Source organism: Bison bison, unplaced genomic scaffold (assembly GCF_000754665.1).
Source record: "Bison bison bison isolate TAMUID 2011002044 unplaced genomic scaffold, Bison_UMD1.0 scf7180017864491, whole genome shotgun sequence".
Lineage (NCBI taxonomy): Eukaryota > Metazoa > Chordata > Mammalia > Artiodactyla > Bovidae > Bison > Bison bison.
In genome coordinates, this window is record NW_011495050.1 from 18,171,414 (window position 1) to 18,189,565 (window position 18,152).

The following is an 18,152-nucleotide window of genomic DNA, read 5'->3' on the forward strand; positions in this document are numbered from 1 at the left end:
GGTCTCAAGCATTAATTTATGAACTGGAATGTAATCAAAACTTGGTTTTCTAAAAATAAATTTTGAGCCACACTTACAGTATTCCTTTGGTTCACTCTCTTGTAATAAATTTGTCAGGTATCCATAACAAGAATCATTGGCATTGCTTCTCAGGACTTATTGTATGAACAATGTAAATCCTATGAGTGATCCAGTTTCTTTTTCTGCCTTTGAGGCTTGTGAGGAAGCTCACAGTCAGAATATAAGCCCCACATGTAGCAGGCATAAAGCATCTTACACTATGCATTTTGTTCACAAGCTTTACTTCTGGTATTACCTTGTTGTGTCTTGACTTCATTTTCCCTTGATACTCATTTCTTCATTGACAATAGTATTATATGTATTTTAAAAATCACCTACATTCCTTCCTGAAGTACAGTGGGATATAAACAAACAAATGAAACAAATGTGTTATGCTATGTTTATGGAAGCTTTAATATCCTATTTTATCAGGACTTCATGCCTGATTTTTAGATTATACAAGATGAATAAATGAGAGATTAGGCATAGCAGATGCCACAAGAGATTATGCCTATTTAGCCCTGCTGCTGCTGCTGCTGCTGCTAAGTCACTTCAGTCATGTTTGACTCTGTGCGACCCCATAGACGGCAGCCCACCAGGCTCCCCCGTCCCTGGGATTCTCCAGGCAAGAACACTGGAGTGGGTTGCCATTTCCTTCTCCAATGCATGAAAGTGAAAAGTGAAAGTGAAGTCGCTCAGTCGTGTCCGACTCTTAGCGACCCCATGGACTGCAGCCTACCAGGCTCCTCCGTCCATGGGATTTTCCAGGCAAGACTGCTGGAGTGGGTTGCCATTGCCTTCTCCGATTTAGCCCTAGACAGATATATTTTTTAAAGTACCTGGAAAGCATAGAAATCAGTTCTGATATCAAGCTCAAAAGGTTAGAGATGTATCTGAAATGTTGTATCATTACAAATCTATTTTCTATGAAATTTACCGAACCTATTTGAAGTTATTCATATTTTCATTTTAGAGGAAAATTTTTAGAAGTTTAGGGCCTGCAAAGCAAAGGCAAGGCTATTTTTTGTTGGTCTTAAATTTACCTTTCTCTTGGCTTTAGGCCTGTGCCATTTCCAGGACGACAGAACGCTGTGATGAATAATCCTGTATTCACCACATGGGTCAATATTCATGTAATTTGGAAAAGAGATCGCTGGTTTGGAACATGATGCTGATGTAAGAATATCTGTCTCCTCTAGGTCATATAATAGAGAAACTAAAAATGTGTGCTGCCTACCATATACACATATCCAGCATAGTCAGTTATGCTTTACTTAATAAATATTATTTTTACTGAAGAATGGGGTATAATTGAGAGAAACTGAACTTTCAGAAGGTAAGGATAAAACAGACCCAAGTACAGAAAAATCCAAACTGTTTTTCCCTAGTACACAGATAAATAGACCACAAATATTACATGACTGTAATTATGAGAGTACATAATAACTAAATGTTATGAATAAGCTTTGCTAGTTTCATCTTTTTGTTAAATCTTAAATAGGTACATTAGAGCAAAGTCTTTTCATGACTTTGGGAATGAATAATATGATAAACCTAAAAATGTTTTGAAAATATAAAGGCAATGAAGAACACGAACAATAAAAAGAATACTTTTTTTCCTATCTTGGGAGATTTCATACCTTAATTTATTACCAAAAAGTGGTTCAAAAAGATTCTCACTAAAAAACTTGTTGAATTCCTTACAACATCCCATGAGTATGTATTTTGTTTCAAAAACTTATTAAAAATCAGATCGAATTAAAATACTATAAATAATAACCTCTATATGTAGGAAAACCATAAGATGAAAATAGAAGTTCTTCCTATACATTTTAGAGGGTGTTAGGGCCTTTGTAGGTTTTATAAAATGAAAATTTCTAAAAGATTTGTTCTTTAGATCATTTAAGAGTTCCATTTCCTTAACCTCCTATATTATACAATGATTTTTTTCAAAAATTAAGGCAAATCTTTACCTAAAAGTTGGTATACAAACACATTATAAATTTTAGCATTTAATAATATCATGGGGCCATTGCACTATATGTTCGTTTCTGACTGATCTGCCTTCAGCAGTTTGAGAATCTAACGGTTTCATATGATTGATTATTTCACAACTTTTAAAAAGAAAAATGTCTTGCCTTTGCATGGTAATCTTGTTCCAGTCTGGGATCTGATCCGGCTACCTGTTTGTATTTGTTAATTTTCATTTGGCGATTTCTCTCCTCTATATCCATAGCACCTATCGAGTAGAAAAAAACCCATAAAATTAATGTTCAGTTCTTATTTCTGAGCCCTACTTACAGGATGTACCAAAAAAAAAAAATGGTAGGCTGATATACCACTTTCACTCAAGGTAGTAGTACAAATTAAATGTATTATTTTTAAGATTTATTTAAGTATGCAATTTGGTGAATAAAAGCAGGATTATTAAATATGTAAAATAATTAAATCTGAATAAAGAGTAAAAACTTTTAAACAGAAGAGAACATATCTTTATTAGATAGATAATACTTTCTGGTAAATGTATGTCCAGGAGAATATATTTGACAGCACATAAACATGATAACAGTAATTTTATAAGATTTTTGGTCTGTAATTAATGCATCAAGATTGAAATTATTTACTGGAAATAGGCTGCAAGTCTAATAGTTTCAAACACGATTGTACAATTGCATTTTAAGTTATCAAAAAACCAGCTGATGTATCAAAGCAGGTTGTTCCAGCATCTACGTGAATGTAGCTATCAAGATCTTTGGAACATGGATTTTCTAGAGCTAGAATGAAGAAAGAAGCACTTGGAGTAATACTCTTGAAAACAAACCATGCCAATATAGGCACAAAGTATTACTGAAATCATTTCAGGGGAAAAAAGAATGTGAGGAGAAAATTTGAGATGGTAAGCTTATTACAAGATGAGACTAATGCTGTCTGTAAAAGGTGCTTCCTCAAAACACATCAACTATAGATATCAAGAGGGTTTTTAAAAACTTTGGTTAGAATAAGAACTAAATTCAGTGAACAAATCTTAGCAAACATGAAAAAGCAAACATGAGAAATGAAAAAACATTTCTCATTAATATGCATAATGGAAAAACAAAATCTCAGTTGTATGCTACAAATCTACAAACTGGGAAAAATAATCATAGTTTAGTAGGTTCAAGTGGTTTTCTCCAATAAAATGTTGCTAGGTAAATTCACAAACACTGAGTCTAGGTAAGACTGTAAACATACACACACTCCTTGCTTAAGATCATAATTGTAAAACTGTACTAAAGACATATGGACCATATTGTGACTATTCAAAAATAGGCATTTTAATACTCATCCTGGAAAAAACCTCACTGTATATTTGATAATTGCAAGCAAAATTTGTAAGTAAAAACTGATAACTAAACTAACATACAAAGGGAAGAAAATGTTTCAAAAAGGATTAAGAAAATCTTGACTAAAAGAATGTACAGAGTTTAGATTACATGACCTCTAAGTAAAAGTGCAAATTGAAGTCATCTAATCAGTGTGAGTCAAATTTTAATAATGATCTGAGTTATTCTGTACCAAATTATAAAATGGGGAATAAAAATATATTAATATAAATTGAGTGATACACAAAATGAAGTGAGTGCTTCCATGATATGTGTTAAATATGGTCAGGTATAAATGTCTATTATTTATTAAAATACAATATTGGAATTGTTTGTACCTCAAGAGATAGTCTCAGATAAATATGTTTATTTCTCCAAAGTCAAGGGAATGAAAAAGCCATCCGAGCTTCAAAAAATTGTGTGCTAAAAAAATACTAGCTGTAAGTATTTGGGAAGGTTCTTTGAAGTTTTTTGACATTATAGTGGCAAAATAGTATTTTAAATATAAATAGCAACAATAGACAAAGTTTAAACACATTTTATACACATATATAGAAATATATATACACACATATATATACACATATACATATATGCATTTTCTAATATCAAGACTACTTTCTGGACATCAACCTCCTATGACACGACAGTAAATCCTTCCTGATTACTGGATAATTATGGGATATATACTGACAGGTGTTGGGAAGCTTTTTCTGTAAAGAGCTCAACAGTAAACATCTTAGACTTTGCAGACCATGTGGTCTCTGCTGCACCTCTGACACTGTAATATGAATGCAGATGTAGACAACATATATATTTTATATACACAAAATGTATGTGTATATTCCAATAAAACTTCATTTACAAAATAGGCAATGGGCTGAATTTGGTCCATGGCCACAGCTTGCTGAACCCTGCATTGAAGCATTTTGGTAATTTTGCGATGAAGAGCTTTTTTCCTTAGTAATGGTTTGAAGATTTTGTAGAATCAGGTTTATGGAATATCATATACATTTAACAGATCACTGAGGGAATCTAAGAAGGATATTAATCTGTTTTCACTAAAAGAAAACAAAGATGCAAATAGAGAGAGTAATACAAACATTTAAATGTATCAACTAAATTCTAATCTCAAACAAATCTTTCCAATCATCATCTGTATAGTCCTTAAATTGGAAAAATTCGTTAGAGTCTCTTTCCTTTTATTCCTTTTTTTCTGGCTAGGCTCTGGTATTTATTTATTTACATAATTTGTTTATTTTTACTTTGTTAGAGTCTTAACCAACGAAATCTCAAGGGACCATCTTAGTGAATATGCAGTAAACAAACTTGGGTAAGTATACTTTTAACTTAAAATTCTCCCAGGAACCTAGTCTGTAAGAAAAACAGTGCCTCTCTCCAATAGTATTTGAAGTCTTCCACTTCTTTTCTACATTTTTATCAAGCTATTTTCTTAAAGAAAACACTCCACAGATAATAATATCCTTAGAGAAGAAAGTATCCTGAGTAAAGAGAACTACTATAAGGGATTCTTCATCAACAAGATAATTTTTTGTTGTTCATTTTCGCTATGGGAAATAATTCAGAAATCATTGTTTTAAATACCAGTATTTTTTCAATCAAACTCAGTATTTTTTCTTTTTCCCATAAATGAAAAACCATATGGAGGAATCTATGCAAGTAGAGGAATTCTCAGCTGGTGCTAGTGGTAAAGAATCCATTTGCCAATGCAGGAGACATAAGAGTCACTGGTTTGATCTTTGGGTTGAGAAGATCCCCTGGAGGGGGCATGGCAACCCACTCCAGTATTCTTGCCTGGAGAATCCCACATACAGAGGAACCTGGCAGGCTACAGTCCATGGGACTGCAAAGAGTCAGACGTGACTGAAGCGACTTAGCACACATGCACGCATGCAAGTAGAAGAGTCGCTTACTATCTGGTTAGGGAATAGAATATGTAATTTCTCAACTTTAATGTCCAAGGCTGTACTCTCCAAAGTACATTAAAATTAAATTAACGTGATAAGGCAGATTTCTCTCCATTTCCTTTCTCTCCTTCAAATCTACCCTAAAATTTGCATATATAAGGTCCTGAATATTCTGTAATAATGACTAATCATTTGATTGCAGATATCTCACTTTCCCACCTATTATCAAGAAATATCTTGCTGAAATAGTCTCAAAAATACATTTTGGGAAAGGCTGGTTCATAAGTTTAGAAGGTAAATTTATCTAGTAATCATTGAGTCACATTCTTATATGTGATGACACTATGCTTATTTGCAGAAGACATCTTAGTGGTTTGATATGATTTTGTAATTTAAGTACACTAAAAAACTTAGTCATTATAATGTTCAATATCAAATCAAATACCAATATATTTTCAAATTATAACAAAAGTAGATTAAAAGGTTAATAAGACTATCAGTCTTCCTGGACAAACCCAATTCAACAAAAGTTTGCATATGTTTCTATTTATTAAAAATTATTAAAGATATTACACAGTAATATTCAAATTGTCTCAAATTCTTGGTTATAAATTATTAAGTACACTGAGAAAATACTTCTTGTTTCAATGTCTTAATAATATAAGCCATCTAAGAAGTGTACTTATTCTTAAACCAGTAAACTAATTGTTGTGGTTACTTTTAACTTAAAAAAATTGTATTTTCCCAAAAAGTTAAAAAGTCATATTTATAATATTGGTATGGCAATTAAGTTTAAAAAGTTAAAGTTATAGGTGGATTTTGTAATCAGTGATGTATTGAATATGACCAGATTAACCAGCAGCAAGACAGTGGTTGCTTAGGTTTCTATATTTACAGTACCTCTTCAGTGATTTCTATAAGTTAAGTGTTAGTTGCTCAGTCGTGCCTGACTCTTTGTGACCCCATGGACTGCACCCCACGAGGTGCCTCTGTCCATGAGATTTTCCAGGCAAGGATACTGGAGTGGGTTGCCATTTCCTTCTCCAGGGGATCTTCCCAATCCAGGGATTGAACCTGGGTCTCCTGCACTGCAGGCAAATTCTTTACCAACTGAGCTACAAGGGAAGCCCAGTGATTTCTGCAGTGCAGTGCAAACAATAGTTTTAAATTTGCTTTTCCAAGTGTGCAGGCACACACACACAGCTGTTGGTGTCCCAAAGCAGCCTCACACATCATACTTCTTTGAAGTAAGGACGTAAGTCTGGCAATACAGCAATTCATAATTAAGCTAAGTAGTGGTCAGAATATTGCAGGACTGCTGACTCAGGGACCCATCATGTATTCTTAAATAAAATACTTAAATCTGGGGATCTTAAGAGGGGAAACTCTTTTAAGTCCAACAGCAAAGCTCAAAGAAAGAAAAACCAAGAAAATAAATTAGAGAACCTATGATTACAACATCAAGGAAGTCTGTGCTGTGCTGTGCTAAGTCACTTTAGTGATGTCTGACTCTTTGTGACCCTATGAACTATAGCCTGCCAAGCTCCTCTGTCCATGGGGATTCTCTAGGCAAGAATACTGGAGTGGGTTGCCACATCCTCCTCCAGGGGATCTTCTGACCCAGGGATTGAACACGCATCTCTTATGTCTCCTGCATTGGCAGGCAGGTTCTTTTTTTTTTTTTCAATTTTCAATTCATATTTTATTATGAGACATTAAAATCTGGTTAGGAATAAATGAAATCAACAAGGAAGAAGGGAAGCAAAAAATGAAATACAAACAGAAACAAAGAAGGGCAGGCAGGTTCTTTACCACTAGCTCCACCTGGAAAACCCCATGGGAGTCAAAGACCATTTAAATACCAATAGTGTGGAAGAGGAACAGCCAAACAAAAGTAGCTTACAGACAACAATGATGACAGTGATAGAAACAACATATTTCAGATGAACAAAGTTAAAAAGGCCAAATTCATGGACTCTCTAAATGCTGCAATTACCATTTAGGCATGTACCAAATTAAGAACAATAAAAAAAGATATAATCAGTGCATGCAGCTGTTTTCTCACTCTGAGGTAACAATGACACAAGAAAAAGCACAGCTATTGGCGTATTTATTTTCTAGATTCAGTAGGCAGACTATAAAAACAACTTAATGATGTTTTTCAAAAGTCAGAGGAGTAAGAATAGAAATTGTTAAAATGACTCATGAGATAAATAAGAATATGTAATATTTTGTCATGTTATAATTTTATTTTCAAAGGAGGTGCAATTCAAAAAGAAAGTATTCTCTTTAATTTTATTGAATATTTTAAGGACTTTTTCAATAATCTAGTAACAGAAAAAAATACATTTTAGATTGATAGTAATAAACTAGCTGTTGACAAAAAAATTCATGGTCATTTATATGAGTGTTTTCCAAAGTACCTTATGTATAAATATTAAAAGCAAGCTCCTTACATTTTTGAACCTGAAATTTCACTTCCCAGGATCTTTCTTAAAGAAATAAATCAATGTACAAAGATATACATACATCTTCATTGCACTATTGTTTGATAATTTTAAAGACTGGGGAAAAGAAACTCCAAATGTTCAAAACAGGGGAATAAGTACATGCATTTATGGCATGTCTACAGAATATTATACATTCACAAAAAATTATGTGAATAGTGCGTACATCCCTTCACCTATATAAATTATATAAAAGATATTATGAAATCTTAAATGATGGATATTGTACTATAGTTAGTAATTTTAAAAAACATACACTCATGAAAATATATATGCACATAACTGACACAAAAGACAAAGAGATGGAGTGAAAAAGATTTAAGATTTACACATCAGAGTACTTATCAGTTATCATTGGTTACCAGAAGTTAGTATAAGCGCTTTTGGCTTATTTGTGTTAATATATAGTTTATAAAGTATCCACAATGATCATACAATATACAGAAAAAAATATTATTTAAAAACACACAAAATATAATATTTATGTGAACAAAGACAAATTATTCAGTTTGAAAATATTTTGTCATGATTTGATAAAGTGTTTTGGAAATAAATATTAAGTAATTTTTAAAATGCAAATGTGCAATCATTAATTATTTATCTTAGGGACATACACTTCTGTTAAATAAAAGTATGTGGGTGTACTGATTAAAAGTGGTACAAAATAAGATATACTTCCAAATGTAATCAAGTGCACATCCTTCCAACTTTTATGTATATTAATACAAAAAGTGATTTGGCATGTTCTTAAATTTTCCATGTTTTTTTCAAGTGTAGGACCAAGAAACTGTTCAACAAAAACTTAAGTTCACTTTAAAATGATTTCTTCATAATCACTTGTCTGTAATGAATTTTCTCATTTTTTAAATTAAAACATTTATACTAGAGCCTCATAAAAAGTACACTTTTATTAGCCAAATTATTTACTAAAATAAATGTAATGCAGAGAATTAAGAAATATTGGAACAAGTTAAACTGAGAAAAGATTTGGAAATAAATACTGTGAAAAATTATAAATTACGTACCTAATTATTCTGTACTAGTACTGGGGCAAATGGAAGCATTCTATTTTGAAGTGTAAACAAACATAATCTTAACATGAGTTTTGAGAAACAGTTATTTCCAAGTCAATCAATTTTGAGGATTTCTCCACTGTTGTCACTAGGAAGTAACACATTTGCAATAAAAGAAAGTATGATTTGGTTTTGCTTATATTGCATTTACTTATAAAATGATCTTGGCTCCTAGAAATGAAGGAAAACTGAACTTCATAAGTGCCTAAAAGTAACATATGGAATTAAATGAAACATAAGAATCCTAGAAACTTATACAATCGTTGTTCTACTGTGAGGTTCACAGTTATGGGCTATCGTCTCTTGAATTATGTTCTCAACTTTAAAGATCTGTGTTAGATATTTAGGTTACCTGTTACTGTGTATCTGTATGCTGTTTCTCTATTAACTGTCTACCATATTCATTAAATGATACTTCAGAGGAGATGCTCTAGACAAATTTCAAAGACTCCTTTCACTGTAGTCAAAAGAAACTGATATTCAAACCACTTTAGGACATATGTGATAAGGAGTGGTCTAGTGAGCTCAGGAAATACAGTATGTCTATTTTCAACATCTAAATTCAGTGAACAGACTTACTGAGATTTTATTATTCAGAGGACTTGGATTTTAGCACCATTTTATGCTTCAACGTGTAAAATCAGGATGTGCTTGGAATCAGGGTAGATCAGGGTTTTGACCATGGAGAGTTCAGTGGAGGTAATCACCACAGTGTTGATAAGGCTTGGAACGACCCGGATTTAGGGTAACGAGTTTGTTTGTGTTATATGGGATTGAAGAAAATCTTAAAAACAGCACTAGTTTAAAAGTTAAGAGCCAAGGCTAGGGTTCAAGACTTAATTTCTCAAGCCTTATAACTGTCAGCACTTCATTTCACCTTTCTGGGCATAAAGTTCACCATCTGTAAAATAAATAATTTTGGATCAGATAGTCTTTACGATCCTTTCAGCTATATAGCTCTCTGACTGGTTAATTCTGAAGTCAAATAATATTTAAGTGCTTGTTCTTTTATATTGTAATACCTATTTCATCAATGTAGAAAATGTAAAGTATTCTAAAAATTCTTGCTCTCTTTGCCCTGGCATTGCATTCATTAAAATTTCCTTTACTGAATCTGTGTGTGTGTGTGTGTGTGTGTGTGTGTGTGTGTGTGTGTGTGTGTAGTAGCAGGGAGAGGAATGAGATGAAGGAATAAAGGGGGGAAGGAGAAAGGCAAAAAAGGGGGAGGGAGGGAGGCTGGGAAAGAGAGAGAGAATTGAAAAGCTCATTAAACCAAAAATTTTGTACAGAAAATAAAAAGATCATAAGGGCAATCTAATCTAGAAGCATCTTTCAGACTAGCTAAAATGTAACATTTTCTACAGTGTACATTGACATGTTTAGGGGGAAATGTTAGTAATCTAATAACTTAGTTACTTTAAACTTGTTAGTCAATTCCTTTATCTTTGAAAACACAAGATATATTTTAGAGGATAAACTAAATTTTAAAATGTAAGTCCCTCAAAGAAGGAATGTAATGATTATCATTACAATTGCTTTTAACAAAAAGTATAATAACCACTGATAAATGATAAAAACACGAGTCAGATTCATTAGGCTAATAAGGTATACCTTATACGTGTTAAGCACTTTGGAATGTTCTGACTTTTCATTAGAGCTAAAATCTACATTATAGATGAGATAACCCACAGGGTAGTAAAGTCATAACACTACCATGAGTATGTCTTGTCCCCATCTTACTGTGTTTTGGTATGACATAATTATCATAGACCACACTGTGTCTGACATCTGGAGCCTAATTAACATATCCTTAAAATATACTTCAACTACATCCATTCACATATATCGAAGGATAGCACAGAAGGCTTGAAAGGAGTATAATAAAGAAATTTAAATACATCTTTACATTTGTTTGCTTAGAAACATATAGAAATTTAAATATACTTAGAAATATTGTGTTAATTTAAGAATCATAAACATATAAAAGTGTCCATCATATAAAAACTGGGATAAGACCTATGCTGGAAAAGAGACCTATGTAATTTTTCTTATGTATATTAGTTTGGAAATTAATAACACCTAAATCTATATGCCCTTGATTGAAATATTTAGATATGTAGATTTTAAATAGTACCCATGCTTGGACATCAAGCTGTATTCTTTCTCCAAAGGTGCTAATAATGATTATTATTGGTCAATGGTGCAAGAATGACTATACAGAGTAACGTCACACACTATTCAAAGAAATGTATCTTAAATGCCTTCATGAATAGGGACATTTTACGAAATATTCCTGTTTAGTACTGAGAAGAAAGACAATTAAAGTTAGGTGAGATCACTCTCAGAAAGAATGAAGAGGCACCAGAAGAGATTAACCTATGTTAATCTCTATGTTAGAGACTAAACTGAATTTCATTCAACTTTCCAAATTACACATGGGAATATCAGTTGCACTGAGGATCCTAAATCAACCCTGAATATTCATTGGAAGGACTGATGCTGAAGCTGAAGCTCCAATACTTTGGCCACCTGATGTGAATAGCCGACTCACTGGAAAAGACCCTGATGCTGGGGAAGACTGAAGGCAGGAGGAGAAGGGGGTGATAAGAGGGTGAGATGGTTGGATGGCATCACCGACTCAATGGGCGTGAGTTTGAGCGAGCTCCGGGAGATGGTGAAGGGCAGGGAGGCCTGGTGTGCTGCACTTCACACTGTCTCAGAGTGGATACAACCTAGCAACTAAACAACAATCAGCACAGCGGTTTGTGGTAGGACTTTTTTTTTTAATTAGAAAATTTGTAAGATAACTGATTTGGTCTGTTTTCTAAAACTTATAATCTGAAATATTTAGTCATGAAATGACTCTCTCTTTCAACACACCACTCTCAGCTCGTTTAATTCTTTTCTCTTTTCCCAATGTTCTCCCTTTAAAAACGTCTCCTTTTTCTTTTCTAGCTACATCTCCTCTTGGCTAATTTCCTTTTTTGGCAATGCTTCTTCAGGCTATTTCCCTACAAGCCAACCTTAGACTGCAATATGGTAATTTTTAATCTGTAATCTTCTTTTTAGAGATTCCTTCTGGTTCTCTTTGCTATACTTTGAATTGGCCTATCAACCTCCTTTACATTCAGCACAACCTTATAACCTACGAGTAGGTTCTTCCTGTCAGTTGTGTCACATAATTGATTAATCCAATTGTTGTTGCTGTTCAGTTAAGTCACGTCTGACTCTTTGAGACCCCTTGGACTGCAGCACACCAGGCTTCCCTGTCCATCACCAACTCCTGGAGTGTGCTCAAATTCAGGTCCATTGAGTTGGTGATGCTATCTAACCATCTCCAATATTTCTATTTATTGTCATTTTGCTGTCCATTAAACTTTGGCTTTCCCATTATCAGTTCCCTTCTTCATCCCTCCCCTCATTTCCCATACCCCAGCCCTCAACATTTCAAGCAGACTGATAAAAGAAACTATTATCTGTCAAGTAACATTCTTCTCTCCAGTTAAACTATAACCTAATTTACATTCCCTTGGAAATTATCTCTTAATATATTCATGCTAACTTATTCTCTTTTATATGAAACCTATTTACTGCTCATACCAATCCATTTATACTACAATATTTTTTATAGATATTAAACATACAACTTTAAATAAGCAAAGAGGAAGAAAGTTATCTGAATATATGCCTTTTTTCTGAATCTATTTCTGCCAGGTAAAAATCTATGAAAATCTTAAGGCTCTTGGTTTATACTGAAAAAAACTGCCTTTTAGGAAGATTACATTAAACTATGCTACCACTCTTTTACCACACTCTCCCTCGTGGTTATGAAAGAAATAAAATATTTTTATATATTTATTGATCAATGAATTTCCTGTTTAGTAAAATTTCTGTATATGTCTTTTGCCCATTTTTCTATTAGAGCTTTTTGGAATATACAATTTATATTACAATTGATACTATTTGTTTCAAAGTGATTCAGATATTAAGGCTCTTTATACTGAGTTGCTGCAAATATGTTTCACAATTTGTTGTCTGCCTTTTAATTGGTTTATGCTGATTTTGATATTTTGAAGTTAATACCTGACACATTTTAGTCAAATCTCTCTTTTTAAATTTTTTCATTGCTTTTATTCTTAGAAAGGCATTCTCCCTCCAGAGAGAAACTCTTTATGCTTTCATCAAACATAATTAAGTCCTTAATCACATGCAGTTCATTTTGCTTAATAGGAAGTATAAGCAAGCAGCCCGAAGTCACATCGCTAGTGAGTGACAGACTTGGGTTAGAATTCAGAGATATGTGGGTTCAATGTTCTTGCTGTTTCAGTCCAACTCTCTTGCCTCAGAAATGATAAAATTCATTTCTGGTACAGCAGTCCTGATGTGCAAGTCTGTATGACAACAAGCTCCTAAACTGGTAGCCACAAACTAGTAATAAGACTTTTGCAATGAATACAACAAAAAGAATTAATGCTATCATTCTATCATATCATAGAAAGAATGTCTACACATCAAAATACATGGGCTTCAATACAGTTGATCTAAAATAAAAATTGCTTTTTAATATGTTATATAATAATAAAATAACAGTTTCACTTACATAGTACTTACTATGTAACAGACAGTTTCTAGGTGCTTTACATAGTGTATATTAACTAATTTCATCATTATGAAAGCACTTTGACATAGTAATGTTATTATCTCCGTTTTATAGGTGAGGTATCTAATAGCAACTTTCTCAGGATCACATATCAAATAAGTAGTGAAACTGATCAGGCAGTCTAGTACTTTGCTCTAATACTTCTTCTCAGACTATTTCTTACAGGAACACTATTCCCCCAATATCAATACTTTTATGAAAGAGAATTAAAGTGACCAACTGGTCTAGGCAAAATTGAATATCATAGTATTAACAGTGCATGAAAACTATTTTGAAAATTTAGCAGTAACATCTTACAATCAGGATTAAGTTTTAAATTTAAAAACAATGCATTCTAACCCCCATTTTAAATATGAAACAGCTGAAACCCAAAGACATTAAATTATGTCTGTAATCACAGCTTACTAGCAAGAATAGGACTAAAACTAAATCTCTTGACTTCTATCTAATAATCTTTCCAGTTTCTTCAACACTACCCACACAAGGAAGAAATGCTCAAGACCACGTTTATCCCATGTTTGGGTATTTTTGTTTCAAGCTCCAAGAACTTTCCTAACTCTATTACCTTATAGTTGAATATTTCTAGGCTTTAAAGAACTAAGTCTAAGTATTATACTCTATCTGTAGTAGTTTTCATACATGATGTGATGTTTTTATATATGTCTATATACATATATTTCATTTGAGACTTTTTGGTTAAAAATCACAATATTACTTAATAAAATGTTAAGCTTAAACTTACAGAAAGTATTTCTCAAAGTTACCGTGTCTCTCATAACATCTGAGCTGTCTAACACAGTACTGAAACAGAGTTGACATCATGTGCCTCATTATGAACTGAGTGATTCACATTTTCTGTAAAATTTCACTGTAGTAACTAGAGTTACGTTTTCCCATGACTAATCAATCTTGTAAAATATTTTTTTTCCCCACGCCACATGGCTTTCATGATCTTAGGTCCTCCACTAGGGACTGAAATCGTGCCCTTATCAGTCAAAGTGCAGAGTCTTAACTACTGGACTGCCAGGGAACTCCCCAGGATTGAGCAATCTTGAGTGCCTGTGTCTTAGATTTTTGTTAATAATATTATGTCCATTAAAAACAGGATGTAACCAAGAATAGAAACTATCTGTAAAATGGATAAAATATGTAAATAAAATGATTGGTAATAAATTGAAAACTTGGGGAAATTTCAAAAACAGTTTATATGTACATTTAGATGTAAACACATATACACTTCTGTCAAACTTCCCCGACAATGAATGTTACTTCTCTTACCATTTTAGGATACAACACAAGTAGAACAAAATGTCAAATGTAAGCTCATAGCACTGAAAATATGGTACATATGCCAAGCAAACATAATAAGAATTGAAGAGCAAATTTGAAATAATACATACCAATGAACAATATTCAGAATAACCAGATAAACAAAATGAAAAAGGAACCATTTTCATGCTTAGAATACTATAATTGAAATAATTTAGCTCAGACTTCTCTCCAGAGCTCCAGACCCATATATCCAAACACAGATATTAGATGAATATTCCAGAGAAACCTCAAACTAACCCATCCCCAAACTGAACTCTTTATTTTGCACCCTAAATTTTTGTTCAATTCATATTCCCTGTAAGATAAACCATACCATCACCTATCCAAACATTTCAGTCACCCAAGATTATTATCTTACTTTTTTCTTTTCCTTACAACAATAATGTCCAATTGATAACTAAGTCTTATAGATTCTACATCTTTAAATAACTTCTCATGAATCAACTGCCTCTACTGGTACCTTAATTCAGCCAATTTTGATCTCTCAATTGATTTATGCAGTATCCTCATAAATGGTATTTCTGCTTATATAGTTCCAGTCCATTTTTTACCAAGCCTCCAGGTAGTCTTTCTAGAAGCAAATATCTGATTGTGTCCCTCTCTTGCTTTATATGCTTCAGTAACTTACACAAAACTTCAGAAACCCTCCTCTGCCTACTTTTGTCTAAACAAATCTGAAGCCATTCCACCATATTGTTTCCTCTGCCTGATATATTCTGTACACATAAGGTCAACATATTCCTAGCTTTCAGTATTCAACTCAAGGATCACTGCTTCCATGAAGCCTTTCTTGAACTAATACCCACACTTCTCAGGGGGAAATGATAACACTATCCTTTGTGATTCCACTGTAGTCTACATATACATATAAATTATATGTATATATTTCTCATAGCATCTGTAATACTATTATGCTTATTTGTTAGACTCATACTAGAAAAAGTCCACAAGGAAAGGGGCTATTTTGTGTGCCCTGTGATTTCCAGCACCTAGAACAGTACCACACAGCAAGTACTCAATAAATGAGTATTGAATAAATGTTCACTTTTTTCACGAAACTTTGTCTGGCCATCTATTCGAATCAGATTTTATTTGACTTTATACCTTTGTAGAACATATTGTTGAGTCATCCATTTTAGCACATCAACATAGCATGTTACCCACATATTTTAACTCCTCTGTGATACTGACAGCTTGTTTAGGGCATGTATTAGGTCTTTAATGATTTTCCATGTTCTAACACACTGCTGAACTCAAGATAGAAATAAAATACTTTTAGAATTATGTATTAAAAATTTTAAAATAAGTTTTAAGCCTAAAACAAATTGAAGTATGATTAATTTGTTAATTTAACCTACCTGACTATACATAAACATACATATATTTGAATCTGGAGTTAGTTACCCAGTTATGGAAAAAATGTATATATATACTTCTATGACATAAAATCAATAATTTAATTTTATTCATCTAATTGGAGCAGTTGCTGCTAAAAGATGAATATACAACTACCTAAAATAAAAATGCCTGCAGATTTAACATTTTGTTAATATAGGAAAAGAATGAAAAATTAGAAAATAAGTAAAATATAGTAAAAAAAATTTCTAAGACAAGTTAGATAAATGAAAAATAGCAAAGAAAACAGTAGAAGAGACAGACCTGCATGTCTTCTCCTTGTGGCGTCCACGTCTTCTGTGATCACACCGTGTAATGGACAGACATAGACAAAGGAGACGGGTGTGAGTGGATGTACTCAAAAGGTAAAAGTGACACTGAAGGAAAGGGCCTCAAACCATTTTGAGAAAGAATCCTGTGCACAGTTGTAGGGAAGACATAATCAAATACATACCATATTAAAAGAAAAAAAATACGGAAGAACTGATGGTGAACTGGTTAAGCTACTATGGATTAGCAGAATCAGAAAAGTAAAGTTAGTATAGAAATAAAGAGGATTCAAATGTTGACAGTTATTTAGGGACAGCCAATCCTGAACAGTGATGCTGAAGAAAGATATCATTAGTAAAAACAACAGTACTTGTAAGGCCATATTGTTTAAGACATTACTAAGCCCATTTCAGATCTGTGAAAATGCTTTTAGAATTTTTAGTTATCATTGAAAGGAAATGATTTAATTGAATAATCTTCAAAAAGAGCAATAAAAATAATTTATTTCTATGCCCTTCAAGTTTCCTAAATTTGTCAGTACATATATGAAAATAAAGTATGACCATTAGGGCAATAATTCACAATACTTCAGTACAACATATTATTATAAAAATATCCTGCAGTAACAAATATAATAAAACTCATTATAACAGACTAGCTGAAATAAAAGGCTTTATTTAAATATTATAATTCAAGTTAATATTCAATTACAATAAATTTTCTTTGATCATATTCCCTTATAAGGCTTATTTATTCAGAAAATTCTTACAGACATCACAGAACAGATCACTGATGTTCGAATAGAAATTTGCCCATCCAAATCCAACACCTCCTATAGCAAATATGGCACGTATTTAGGAAACACTTCTTCATCCATTGATAGTGGAAAAGTTCAGAAGACATTTTATACAGTGTTGAAGCAGGAAATGTACGGTAAACTGAGCATTCTAAGAAAATTTTTTTTCAAAGATATTAAAGAGTTAGTATTAGTATGACTGATACAGATAAACATTATAACACAAAATCAAAATGGCCTATTTTAATTACTTTCTTAGCTTCAAATCAGGTGATACAAATTCTTAAATCAAAACACCACACTCATTTCTGCAATACTTGTATCATGGTTTTTGAGTGATTTATAGAAAAACGTGTTTTATCAAAATATGTTTGGAATATTGATATACTGAAATTATAACTCTTGAGAGAAAGCATTCCTATAACAAATTTATCTCTTTCTGAATATTGGAAAATGAAAATTTTCCACTAGGAAAGAAGTACTGAGGTAACCAAAGCTTTATGTTTTAAGAGAGAAGAGAAATCCTGGTATGAATTCTAGAGATCTGAAAAAAAAATACACATTTTGAAACTTAATGTCATTTTGATTACTATGCAAGTACACTTTTGATCCAATCAAAAGTAGACAGTAAATCTCATCACAATTATAATACAAACTAGAGTTTGCCAATAGGATCGACCAATAGAAAAGTATTATCCTCTGAAATACACTCATAAATTATCATGCTATATACCATAGTTTCTTCTGCATCCCAGTCCACCCATTTCTC

At 32.6% G+C, this 18,152-nt stretch overlaps 1 protein-coding gene across 1 annotated transcript in view; it reads right to left on the reverse strand.

The window, feature by feature from the left end:
- Positions 1 to 18,152, reverse strand: part of RIMS2 (regulating synaptic membrane exocytosis 2) — a 319,527-nt gene that overhangs the window by 159,617 nt on the left and 141,758 nt on the right. Inside the window, exon 16 of the mRNA XM_010863490.1 lies at positions 2,199 to 2,299. Within this exon, the coding sequence (XP_010861792.1) occupies positions 2,199 to 2,299 (101 nt within the window). The remainder of the gene's footprint in view (positions 1 to 2,198; positions 2,300 to 18,152) is intronic.